The 14,194-nt window shown below is 44.1% G+C and overlaps 1 protein-coding gene across 1 annotated transcript in view; it reads right to left on the bottom strand.

The window, feature by feature from the left end:
- Positions 1-13,444, bottom strand: part of LOC311120760 (uncharacterized protein) — a gene marked incomplete at its 3' end in the record, with an annotated part of 68,153 nt that extends 54,709 nt beyond the window's left edge. The window contains exon 1 of the mRNA XM_084195335.1: positions 12,851-13,444. Coding sequence (XP_084051461.1) covers positions 12,851-13,091 — 241 coding nt within the window. The remainder of the gene's footprint in view (positions 1-12,850) is intronic.
- Between the last annotated feature and the right edge of the window lie 750 nt (positions 13,445-14,194).

Below are 14,194 nucleotides of genomic sequence, written 5' to 3'. Positions count from 1 at the left end.
TTTTCAGCCCTAACAATCCATTCTTGCGCCATATCAAGCACTGGAAACGCTTAATTGATGAATTATTCCTTTTATTCCAGGGCACAGCAGAGGAACTTCATCGATTCCACTCCTTCATCAATACAAGCAGTGAACATCTGAAATTCACCCTTCACCTTTGATGCGCATGAAACAAGTTTTCTGGACATTTCGATAAAGAGGGAGGGGGGTGGCTTTAGCATGGACCTATACAGGAAGCCGACAGACAGGAATTAGCTACTTCTGATAAGCTTCCCAGTAAAGCAATAAAAACAATCAAGCATCCCAGAAAAGTGCTACAAATAGCCCACATTAACATATGTAGCCTAAGAAACAAGGTTCATGAAATCGACAACTTGCTAGTAACAGATGACATTCATATTCTGACTATCTCTGAAACTCACTTAGATAATACCTTTGATGATACAGTGGTAGCAATACATGGTTATAACATCTACAGAAAAGACATAAATGCCAATGGGGGCGGTGTTGCGGTCTGTATTCATAGCCACATTCCTGTAAAGCTTAGAGAGGATCTCATGTTAAGTACTGTTGAAGTAATATGGCTACAGGTTCACCTACCTCACCTAAAGCCCATTCTTGTGGGAAGTTGCTATAGACCACCAAGTTCTAACAGGTAGTATCTGGATAATACGTGTGAAATGCTTGATAATGTATGTGACATCAACAGAGAGGTATATTTTCTGGGTGACCTTAATATTGACTGGCTTTCATCAAGCTGACCACTCAATAAAAAGCTTCAAACTGTAACCAGTGCCTGCAACCTGGTTCAGTTTATCAGTCAACCTACCAGGGTATTTACAAACAGCACAGGAATGAAATCATCCACATGTATTGATCACATCTTTACTAATGCAGCAGAAATCTGTTTTAAAGCAGTACACATGGATTTTGTATTGTAGATATGTGGTAATAGAGTAGTGGCCTGAGGGAACACACTTAATGTGTTGTGAAATGAGTTATGAAATGTAATGTCATATAACTGCCTTAATGTTGCTGGACCCCAGGAAGAGTAGCTGCTGCCTTGGCAGCAGCTAATGGGGATCCTTAATAAATACAAATAACTTCTACCCTACACCCCTGAAAAAGGGCCTCCCTATCAGCCAACACAGTCGCATACGCAGGATCTGTAGTACACAGAGTGACTATGACAAACGTTTCAGACAGCGGGGTTACCAGAGGAATGGCTGCATGACGCAAGGGATCATTACAAAAATATGACCCAGGATGACAGCCTGACGCCCAAACCACCGTGTCCCCCTGACCAACGGGTTCATTGCTTCCTTCAATACTCCCCACTTGGCAAACAGTTTGACCATATCATAAAAAAACCCTGGCACATCTTGAGCAGTGATCCACAACTGGAAAAGACAATTGAAGAACCCCCGGGGGTAGTCTTCAGACGAGCCCCCAACATCAGTCAATAGGTGGTGAGGTCTGATCTTCCACCGGTGTCACATAGCACCTTCCTAGACAATGTACCGGTCGGTAATTAAAGATGTGGCTGATGTACCCAGTGTAACTTTACGAACAGATGCACAATGTTCAATCACCCTATCACAGGCAAGGCCATTAAGATTAAGGGCATCCTTACGTATTCCACAAAAAATGTGGTATACCTGATCAAGTGTATTTGTGGTCTATGCTATGTAGGAAAAACGAAATGAGCTCTAAAAACAAGGATAGCAGAACACAGGAGTAATATCAGGACTCTTGGCCAGAGAAACCCTGTGGATGCAATTTAATGGAGGCTCGTCACAACATCAGCTCTCTGAGATACATTGGTATCGAACATCTTAAGACTCCTAGGAGGGGGGGAGATACTGATAATCTATTACGGATAATATAATTGTATTAGATTCAATGTTTATCCGCCATGTCTCCTAAAGGTCTGAACCAAGAGTTTGATATCAGACCATTTCTTACATTAATATGTCACGTTGTCCTGCCATCCTGGTCTCCACTTAGACATTTTGTATATTAGATTTTCTGTAACTACTACATGTAACTACTACCTGTGCCCATCTCATTGATATCAAATGATTAAAAGGTACACAAGTTGTTTTTGAAATAGGTCACTGTAATTATATCTACAGCCACCATGCCTCCTGCACGTAATGGTCAAATGGGTGGGTATTCCAACAGTTTCCAACGTGATCTTTATATATATATATTTTTTACTGTTGCCTAGGTTTTAACTTGGACCGTCCTTTATGACCATATGTACCTCTGTGATTAATTATGATTGACTATGCGCAAAAGCAGTGATGTAAAGTACTTAAATACTTGAAAGTACTACTTAAGTCATTTTTTTGTGGATCTGTACTTTACTTTACTATTTATATTTTTTAACAACTTTATACTTTTACTTCACTACATTCCTAAAGACAATTATGTACTTTTTACTCCATACATTTTCCCTGACACCCAAAAGTACTCGTTACATTTTGAATGCTTAGCAGGACAGGAAAATGGTCTAATTCACACACTTATCAAGAGAACATCCCTGGTCATCCCTACTGCTTCTGATCTGGCGGACTCACTAAACACAAACACTTCATTTGGAAATTATGTTGGAGCGTGCCCCTGGCTTTCCGTAAATTTAAAAAGCAAGAAAATGGTGCCGTCTGGTTCGCTTAATATAAGGAATTTGAAATTATTTATACTTTTACTTTTGATACTTAAGTATATTTTAGCAAGTTTTCTTGAGTCATTTTCTATTAAGATATATTTACTTTTACTCAAGTATGACAATTGGGTACTTTTTCCACCACTGCGCAAAAGTGAATTCAATTGTTTCCACACCCACCATGCGTCATGTACGTAATGGTCATGTGAGGTGAAATGTGTATATTTTGGGATGTGAGCACTCAGTCTGTTTGACCTGACGAAGATCTGTTTCGGATGGAAACATTGTCAATAAAGTGGTGAATTGGGAGCATAAACAGTGTGCAGGCCTTCCTGTTCTTTTCATTCAGCCTGTCTCATCAGCCCCATCCAGTCATGAAGGTCAGTGCTGAGGATGTTCCCAGTAAATCCACAACTAATCCAGACAGTTTCCCATTCGCACAGAAAAGATCATTCAACTTTTAACTGTGACTGTCTTTTAGTTCCTCTCCCCTTTAAGTCACTGCTGCATCCCACTGAGTTACTTAGTTCACCATCACCATGAGTTAGCTAGTTCACCCTCCTACTGAGTTAGCTAGTTCACCATCCCAATCAGTTAGTTAGTTCACCATCCCACTGATTTAGTTCACCATCCCACTGAACTAGTTAGTTCACCATCCCACTGAGTTAGTTAGTTCACCATCCCCACTGAGTTAGTTAGTTCACCATCCCACTGAGTTAGTTAGTTCACCATCCCACTGATTTAGTTCACCATCCCACTGAGTTAGTTAGTTCACCATCCCACTGAGTTAGTTAGTTCACTATCCCACTGAGTTAGTTAGTTCACCATCCCCACTGAGTTAGTTAGTTCACCATCCCCACTGAGTTAGTTAGTTCACCATCCCACTGAGTTAGTTAGTTCACCATCCCACTGAGTTAGTTAGTTCACCATCCCACTGAGTTAGTTAGTTCACCATCCCACTGAGTGAGTTAGTTCACCATCCCACTGAGTTAGTTAGTTCACCATCCTACTGAGTTACTTAGTTCACCATCCTACTGAGTTAGTTAGTTCACCATCACCATGAGTGTTATTTTCTCATCTCCCACGCCTGCCAGACTGCTAGTGACTCTTCTCATGCTTTTGCTATCTCTGAATATTAACTGGTAGGATACTGTAGAGGACCATGGCTTGCTGAAAATGAAATGCCTGTGCACATCGTGATTGCCTTCATCCTTTAAAGATGGAATCCTTAAATGGTGAAACTGCCATGTCTGTTTGCGATATTACAACAACAAAGAAGTGACTGCAAACAATGAACACTGTTTTCCCCCCGTCAGACATTATTGCACGTGTGATAGAAGAGCACAATATATAGTCTTCTATGGTATGCAGCGCGGCACTCCTCAGCAACCAAAAATATAAAATGGTGGTGGGGTGACCAGTGGCGCCGTTTCCCCCTGCTGCAGATTCCATCTTTAACTCCTGTAACCTCAGAGCTGTTTCACTAGTGGTGTATTTCCTAAATCTAAGAGCTGTCCTGATAAATCAGAGAGTCTGGTCTGGTCACCAGACCTGCAGAGCCACAGCCTGTCCCCAACCCTGTATCTACTGTCACTGATTTAACAGCTAGAGGAGAGGAGAGGAGAGGAGAGGAGAGGAGAGGAGAGGAGAGGAGAGGAGAGGAGAGGAGAGGAGAGGAGAGGAGAGGAGAGGAGAGGAGAGGAGAGGAGAGTGGGATCTGGACCAGAACATTACAGGATAAAATGTCTCTGAAGCCTGACAATGATATACATCTACAGTGAGGGAAAAAAGTATTTGATCCCCTGCTGATTTTGTACGTTTGCCCACTGACAAAGACATGATCAGTCAATAATTATAATGGTAGGTTTATTTGAACAGTGAGAGACAGAATAACAACAAATAAATCCAGAAAAACGCATGTCAAAAATGTTATAAATTGATTTGCATTTTAATGAGGGAAATAAGTATTTGACCCCCTCTCAATGAGAAAGATTTCTGGCTCCCAGGTGTCTTTTATACAGGTAACGAGCTGAGATTAGGAGCACACTCTTAAAGGGAGTGTATAATCCCTAATCTCAGTTTGTTACCTGTATAAAAGACACCTGTCCACAGAAGCAATCAATCAATCAGATTCCAAACTCTCCACCATGGCCAAGACCAAAGAGCTCTCCAAGGATGTCAGGGACAAGATTGTAGACCTACACAAGGCTGGAATGGGCTACAAGACCATCGCCAAGCAGCTTGGTGAGAAGGTGACAACAGTTGGTGCGATTATTTGCAAATGGAAGAAACACAAAATAACTGTCAATCTCCCTCGGCCTGGGGCTCCATGCAAGATATCTCAACTCGTGGAGTTGCAATGATCATGAGAACGGTGAGGAATCAGCCCAGAACTACACGGGAGGATCTTGTCAATGATCTCAAGGCAGCTGGGAACTGGGTGAAAGTGTTGTGGTCAGATGAGAACAAAATCGAGCTCTTTGGCATCAACTCAACTCGCAGTGTTTGGAGGAGGAGGAATGCTGCCTATGACCCCAAGAACACCATCCCCACCGTCAAACATGGAGGTGGAAACATTATGCTTAGGGGGTGTTTTTCTGCTAAGGGGACAGGACATCATCAAAGGGACGATGGACGGGGCCATGTACCGTCAAATCTTGGGTGAGAACCTCCTTCCCTCAGCCAGGGCATTGCAAATGGGTTGTGGATGGGTATTCCAGCATGACAATGACCCAAAACACACGGCCAAGGCAACAAAGGAGTGGCTCAAGAAGAAGCACATTAAGGTCCTGGAGTGGCCTAGCCAGTCTCCAGACCTTAATCCCATAGAAAATCTGTGGAGGGAGCTGAAGGTTCGAGTTGCCAAACGTCAGCCTCAAAACCATAATGACTTGGAGAAGATCTGCAAAGAGGAGTGGGACAAAATCCCTCCAGAGATGTGTGCAAACCTGGTGGCAAACTACAAGAAACATCTGACCTCTGTGATTGCCAACAAGGGTTTTGCCACCAAGTACTAAGTCATGTTTTGCAGAGGGGTCAAATACTTATTTCCCTCATTAAAATGCAAATCAATTTATAACATTTTTGACATGCGTTTTTCTGGATTTTTGTTGTTGTTATTCTGTCTCTCACTGTTCAAATAAACCTACCATTAAAATTATAGACTGATCATGTCTTTGTCAGTGGGCAAACGTACAAAATCAGCAGGGGATCAAATACTTTTTTCCCCTCACTGTACTTTAATTGAGTGACAGAACACACCGATTAGGAGACGACCCCAGAACCAGCCACTCATGTCCTGTCACATTGTCCTGATCTGCTTGGTAGACATTACTTCACACACACACACACACACACACACTCCATTCCCGAGGTGCAGGGTGCAGTGTGAGGGATAATAGTGGGCAGATGGTACATGATGCTAATTAGCAGCACTGTTAACCATGCCATTCCCCTGCAATTCTATCTATCATTGTTACCATCCGATACAGACCTGGCATAGAGAGGAGGAGACTAGACACAGCACTAGTGGACCCCACTGACCATCACTGACCATCCAGTGACCATTACAACATGCCAGCACGTGACCAACCGGGTATCGAACCAGGGTTGTCTGTATGCCTCAAGATAGTGTTTAGTCCACTGAGCTAAAGCCTAGGCATTACAGTTAGTAGATGAGGAAGATTTTAATGACCCGCATGCTAATACAAACAGTACTCTATCTCTGAAAACACTATCAACAGGTTTATAGATACCTTGTGTTGTAATCACGTTTCCCTCAATTCAACGCAGTTATGAATAGAAATCACACAGTCAACCACTGACCACATCAAGCAGTATGCACAGTCATGATAAAAGAGTGACTGGAAGGGCTTTTCTTCACCACTGGCTTGAAGAAATGACAGAGGAAGTTCAGATTTACATCCTCCACAGAGACAAACACGCCTATCGATACACACGTTCACAACACAGACAAGTCAAATGGTTGAATACCCGTAGAAATACAGTCAAGTGGCATGCAATTGGCTAAAGGGCCCTACAGACGCAGCTACGGAGCGTCGTTTTCACACGTACTTCTACGTACTTTTGTGTGGCTCAAATTTTGGAACGGATCGTATCCGACGCTCCGTCGGTCTGTTTGCGTGAAGTGTATAGCTGCCTTTAAACCCTAGGCCAGGGATAACAAGAGACTGAATTAAAGATGTGCTAAACTTCAGCACTCAAACATTCAGAGGAAAATGGAACTCGGCAAGCAAAGTTGAGACTGAGACACACACACAGGTACTCAAACACACACACAGTCCTCTGTTTCCATGACATCTCTGTCCACACTGTAATTAACTTTGACACACTAAATCAGTGCAATGAGGCGAAGCGGGACCCCAGGGACCCCAGCTACCAGAGCCATGGCCTGTTCTCCCCGCTTCAATCACTAAGACGCGGGCAGTACAGGAGCGTCATGGCAAAAACTGGAAGACTGGCCAAGAGCTTCTACCCCCAGTCCATCAGGCTGCTGAATAGCCACCACTAGGCAGCTACCTGCTCCCCCTGTCCCCCTCAGCATTGGACACAAGAGTCAAAGTAAGCAGACCACTGCCCCAGGTGTGAGACTGAAGGTCAGTAGCCTGGTGCGCTGCACTGCAATATATCATTGGAGAACTGTAACAATCATTTTATTGATAGAGTGAGGACACAGATTGGGATGTCAATAGGCAATGAGACAGTCAGTCTTCACTACCATCGATTCTTCTAACCAATGAAACTTTAATGTAAAAGCAATTACATGACACGGTGTGAGGAGAGCCTCCCATAGAGTGAAGGTCTGTGAGGTTAACTTCAGTCAAAGCCATGTTGTCAGCACCAGTGGACAAAAAGCAGGTCTGCAGTATAAGGACCTCATAGTGCTGACGTTGGGAGAAAGTCACTCTGCTCAGGAGGGAACACAGGGGGTATAGGAATATACTGCTTATTTAGCTTTGTATAGGCTAGGGTATCACTTATCCACTATGTGTTGGGAGGGGGAGGCTGTGTGTGTGTGTGTGTGTGTGTGTGTGTGTGTGTGTGTGTGTGTGTGTGTGTGTGTGTGTGGGTGTGTGTGGACGGGGCCACAGTGTCCCCCGACACCCCCTGTCTCAGTTTCCAGTATCTATGCTGCAATAGTCTATGTGCCTGGGGGCTAGGGTCAGTCTGACCTATCTGGTGTAATTCTCCTGTCTTATCTGGTGTCCTGTGTGATCTCAGGTATGCTCCCTCTAATTCTCCAATCTCTCTCTCTCTCCTTCTCTCCCCTCCAGGAGGACCTGGCCTGACGACTCCTGGCTGTCCCCATCCTTAGTCCACCTGGTCGTGCTGCTGCCCAGTTTCTGCTGTTCTGCCTGCGGCCATGGCACCCTGAGCTGTTCACCGGACCCCCTCCCCCTGCAGACACTGCTACAGTTTACTCAAGGTCCTCATACAACACTATACTACTTCATTGATCGTTTTCAGAGGGTGTGGGCGAGTGTTGGTTACTGTAGGCTGAAGATGTGGTTCCCATAGCGACAGCATGCACTGTAGTGGTTCTTTGGATTAAAGGGAGGTGAGCCACAACAAGTAAGCACTGGCCTAGATCTGTCTAAAGTAGCCAACACTTCCCCTTTAACTAAAGGCCATAGTATCTACTTTAGCCTGCCATACACAGTCTTGCGTGCCAGACTTGGCACCGCGAGATTAGCCATACACATGCTGACATGACATACATACATGCTGAATCCTGGTTCAGAGATAAACCTAAGCAATAATACATGAGATGATGTGCGATATGGGGAGTAAGCACAGCCACTCTCACCAACAAACACCACAGTCATGCTTAAGTCCCCATAATGCACACCCTCTTTTGATGAAAAAGGTTTACTCTGAAAGCAAGAATTCCGACCCTAAATGAATGTAGGCCTATAACAGTGAGGGTTCCAGTGAAGAGGTACCTCAAAGCATGCCTGCCTGTATGACTGCCTTCATCTCTTTCCATCCACGCTCATTCTAATAGCCCATTCATACCTAGAGGTGTTTTATGAATGGCAAAGCAGAGTAAACAGAGAGGGGGAGCAAGTAGAGTTCTGACTAGATGGGATACAGCTTTTGTCAGATTTGACTTTTCGTAGCAGGTTAAAAGAATTTACGCAGCAGGTTAGGAGAATTAACGTAGCAGGTTAGGAGGATTAGGTTAAGAAAAGGGGTTGGGTTAGCTAAAATGGAAAATAATATATATTTTCACGTTCATTTGACCAAAGCTGTATCCCTTCTAGACATTATCAGGAAGTGGGAAAGAGATGGAATGGAACAGCAGGTAATAGAAGGAGGGCCACTAGACTAGAACACTGCACCACATACCAATGGATTCAACAAAGTAGAATGAAGTTGCCCCCAGAGACTGATCTATGGTCAGCGTTATGTACAGTGGGGAAAAAAGTATTTAGTCAGCCACCAATTGTGCAAGTTCTCCCACTTAAAAAGATGAGAGAGGCCTGTAATTTTCATCATAGGTACACGTCAACTATGACAGACAAATTGATGAAAACAAATCCAGAAAATCACATTGTAGGATTTTTAATGAATTTATTTGCAAATTATGGTGGAAAATAAGTATTTGGTCACCTACAAACAAGCAAGATTTCTGTCTCTCACAGACCTGTAACTTCTTCTTTAAGAGGCTCCTCTGTCCTCCACTCGTTACCTGTATTAATGGCACCTGTTTGAACTTGTTATCAGTATAAAAGACACCTGTCCACAACATCAAACAGTCACACTCCAAACTCCACTATGGCCAAGACCAAAGAGCTGTCAAAGGACACCAGAAACAAAATTGTAGACCTGCACCAGGCTGGGAAGACTGAATCTGCAATAGGTAAGCAGCTTGGTTTGAAGAAATCAACTGTGGGAGCAATTATTAGGAAATGGAAGACATACAAGACCACTGATAATCTCCCTCGATCTGGGGCTCCACGCAAGATCTCACCCCGTGGGGTCAAAATGATCACAAGAACGGTGAGCAAAAATCCCAGAACCACACGGGGGGACCTAGTGAATGACCTGCAGAGAGCTGGGACCAAAGTAACAAAGCCTACCATCAGTAACACACTACGCTGCCAGGAACTCAAATCCTGCAGTGCCAGACGTGTCCCCCTGCTTCATTTGGATGATCCAGAAGAGGATTGGGAGAATGTCATATGGTCAGATGAAAAAACTCAACTCGTCGTGTTTGGAGGACAAAGAATGCTGAGTTGCATCCAAAGAACACCATACCTACTGTGAAGCATGGGGGTGGAAACATCATGCTTTGGGGCTGTTTTTCTGCAAAGGGACCAGGACGACTGATCCGTGTAAAGGAAAGAATGAATGGGGCCATGTATCGTGAGATTTTGAGTGAAAACCTCCTTCCATCAGCAAGGGCATTGAAGATGAAACGTGGCTGGGTCTTTCAGCATGACAATGATTCCAAACACACCGCCCGGGCAATGAAGGAGTGGCTTCGTAAGAAGCATTTCAAGGTCCTGGAGTGGCCTAGCCAGTCTCCAGATCTCAACCCCATAGAAAATCTTTGGAGAGAGTTGAAAGTCTGTGTTGCCCAGCGACAGCCCCAAAACATCACTGCTCTAGAGGAGATCTGCATGGAGGAATGGGCCAAAATACCAGCAACAGTGTGTGAAAACCTTGTGAAGACTTACAGAAAACGTTTGACCTGTGTCATTGCCAACAAAGGGTATATAACAAAGTATTGAGAAACTTTTGTTATTGACCAAATACTTATTTTCCACCATAATTTGCAAATAAATTCATTAAAAATCCTACAATGTGATTTTCTGGATTTTTTTCCCTCATTTTGTCTGTCATAGTTGACGTGTACCTATGATGAAAATTACAGGCCTCACTCATCTTTTTAAGTGGGAGAATTTGCACAATTGGTGGCTGACTAAATACTTTTTCCCCCACTGTATTTCCCCCAGTGGTTAAAGACAGGATTTGGGAAGGATAAATCTGAACCTAGATCAGATCTGGGGTAACTTCTATGCAGAGAAGTATAGTAAAGTGGTGGGCATGTGTCTACTACATGCAAGGTTCCTTCTGTATGAGGAGTGCAGTCATGAGAAATACATTGACTATGCACCGGAGAGTTAGTGGCTGTGCTGCTTCTTTCTAAAAAAGGTGCTTCTTTACCAGATTGAAGAGCAATTATCCCGACAAACTTTCCCCAACTCTCCTGGTCGCTGGAGACAAGAGGATTTATGTGTGCCACTACTGCAAGCTGACCCAGATGCACTGTAGGCTTGTACAAGCACACAGCACAGGCACATTATACACATGTACACGGAGTGTATAAAACATTAGGAACACCATTCTAATATTTTTCCCTCAGAACAGCCTCAGTTCGTCGAGGCATGGACTCTACAAGGTGTCCAAAGCGTTCCACAGGGATGCTGGCCCATGTTGACGCCAATGCTTCCCGCAGTTGTGTCAAGTTGGCTGGATGTCCTTTGGGTGGTGGACCATTCTTGATACACACGGGAAACTGGTGAGCGTGAAAAACCCAGCAGAGTTGCAGTTCTTGACACAAACAGGTGCGCCTGGCACCAACTACCATACCCCGTTCAAAGGCACTTAAATATTTTGTCTTGCCCATTCACCCTCTGAATGGCACACATACACAATCCCTGTCTCAATTGTCTAAAGGCTTAAAAATCCTTCTTTAACCTGTCTCCTCCACTTCATCTACACTGATTGAAGTGGGTTTAACAGGTGACATCAATAAGGGATCATAGCTTTCACCTGGATTCACCTGGTCAGTCTATGTCATGGAAAGTTTTGAACACTCAGTGTATATTATACATGAGATGAGATGTACAGGGAGAAACGGTAACCTTCTAACTTCTAGCTCTTTTAACCCCCTTATATGTGACCAGTTAATCAATACCATCCACCAACAACAACATGCAATCTCAGCATTACTCATAGGGTACTGCAATGAGACACTGTGCAGAGGAACAAAGGAAATGTGTGACCATAGAGTCTATCTATATGACCCTGGTGTAACAGTATAGATATCCATCATAGGAAAGGGCAGGGGCAGCAGTTGAGTGACATAGCCCACTGGGCACAGACGTCAGTCCAACGCCTATTCCACGTTGGTTCAACCTAATTTCATTGAAATGGCATGGAAACAACGTTGATTCAACCAGTGTGTAACCAGTGGGAGGTCAGTTAATCTATGGACAAATATACAAATAAAAACCCAACAGCTACAGTCTATATTGTATGATCTAGAGTCCTATAGGCCATTACCCACAATAGCCTACATGCACTCCAAGACAGGCAGAGGGGAAGTCATTATTAGATCAAATCGTTGCATGATCATGATTAACAATAGATCAAGGTCATCAGTAAACAGAGGAAATAGCAAACACCTCAGAGACAGTCTTCAGAATGAGAGGAAGAAGCTGTAGGTGAGTTACATCATAAGCAAGCAGGCAACAAAGAAGCCAGCTGCATTCTCGCGCAGTGTTGCAGCCTGCCGCGAGCTCAGCACAAAGCACATTCCCTATAGGCTTCATCCATTCTCTCTGTACCTGCTCGCTCTCTCTCTCTCAGCTTTAGTAGTGCTGCATGCAAGTACTTAATGATACCTAAAAGTTCCGCAATAGATGTCCCAATGCTCATCATCTTTCATAGGAATTGAACAGCATGTGGTCGGTGTAGCGTATTAGCATTCCTTACGTTTCGAAGGGGCATGGTAGAGCTTTGATGGTTCACTTTTTCTGGGGATGAAAGAGTGTATTCAGGATCTGTGTCTCGATGGCGTGCATGTGTAGATGTGGCACTATTATTAAAAACCATATGCTATTCCAACACGTTATCCTGCATTTTGTAGCCTACACTTTACATAACATTTATCATCGAATATTGTCTACATCCATAACAATAGCGGGCCAATCCACTGCTGTGGATTTTGCAATAAATCAGTGACTGTGCGCTGCCTGAAATGTTCATGAATAATATGGAATATTTATCGGAACAGGAGAGGGGTAAGGTTGGAGTGACAATAGGCCTTTGTAGTATTTAGCAGAAATGCTATGCATGATGCATCCTCTGTTAAAGCCTACAATAGCCAGCGATGGACAAAACAATGGTCAAATTCGTGTGCTTCCTTACCCTCTGTGGCCTGCGCACACTGCAACAGAAGTAAGACCATTCCTATGTATAACAGACAGTTTGCACACATCCCCTCTCCTCCATCTCGTCTCCTGGTTCTCCGAAACAACCCCTCTACTCGCACTCCTATCCATCCCGGTGAGCGCCCGTCTCCAGCGGCCGCGCCGCAGGTATCCAGTTTGGGGAAATCTCTCCGCTCACTCCTCAAACTGGGAGCCATTTGCGTATCCAGTGAATGCATGGTTGAAGTTTAGGTCGTGAACAAGACATCTGATCAATCAATCCGTGTCTGGACAGAGAGCGAAGCGGTCCACGGGTCTCGCCTGCTGTCCGCGGCTCGAAGGAAGAGGCATTGAGCTTTAATTTAGGGATGCGTCTCGGGGAGTGTTGCCTTCGGTCCACCCATCACTATGCGGCGCAGCGCGGCACTATGAGAGATGCGCGGTAGAGTGTGCAAACGTCTAACATTTAGCTCAGAGCAAAAACCATTGTCCTTAAATCGATAAGGTCAGACCAGCTTCTAGGGCCAGTTGTGACAATATATTGTTGGGGAGTGAAAAATCATTTCTGCACTGTTTTAGTGACACATCCAAGTCAAGTGTGTGAGAGAAAGCGTGTGCATTAGTAATGAGGGAGTTACGACCTCTGGTGGTTGTGGTAGGAGGTTGCTGTTGTCAGATTGGAGGAGATGATGGGCAAACTGGAGGCAGAGTTCAATTGCGTTCTTCTCAGTCAGTGGGCAGAGGTCAGATTGAAAGTGCTGATGTATAGATGCTGTTTGATAGTCCAAGGATAATGCACCATGCTCGCTTCTGTGTCCTCTCCAGATTCTGAGTAGGAAACACAGACATCTGTCAGAGATTAGAGAGGTGGTATGGACTCACATGATTGTACAGTCCTCTTCTCTTTTAGATGTAAGACACAGAGAAGGACCAATGTGAGGAGATTCAAAAAGGGAGGAACCACCTGGAATGAAGTCAAGAAAACCACCCAGAATAGAGTCCGCTGGAGATGCACCGCTAAGGCCGTTTGTTCCACTAGGAGCTGAGAGGATTTAGTCAAGTAATTCAAAGGAAACCTTTCATCAATCCCATAAAAGACGAGTAAGACAAGATAGAAAGAAATCACACCGCGCCAAAGGGGATTTGCAGCAATAGATTTTTGTTTTTATTCAAAGTGAATCTTGACAATAATACACCATAAAGTCTTATTTTGACACTCACCAAAAGAGTCACCTGGAAAACCCGCTTAATGTGACTAAGTAGCGAAGGCTTGGTCACACCTAAATCACTGAGAACTAGAGGAAACACTATCAAACTGTTAAGAGACATCACATCCAGAGAA

Source organism: Coregonus lavaretus, assembly GCF_964263955.1.
Source record: "Coregonus lavaretus genome assembly, contig: HAP1_SCAFFOLD_431, whole genome shotgun sequence".
In the NCBI taxonomy this organism is placed as follows: Eukaryota; Metazoa; Chordata; class Actinopteri; order Salmoniformes; family Salmonidae; genus Coregonus; species Coregonus lavaretus.
Note: the sequence above shows the minus strand (reverse complement) of the source record. Positions and strands in the feature narration are given on the sequence as shown.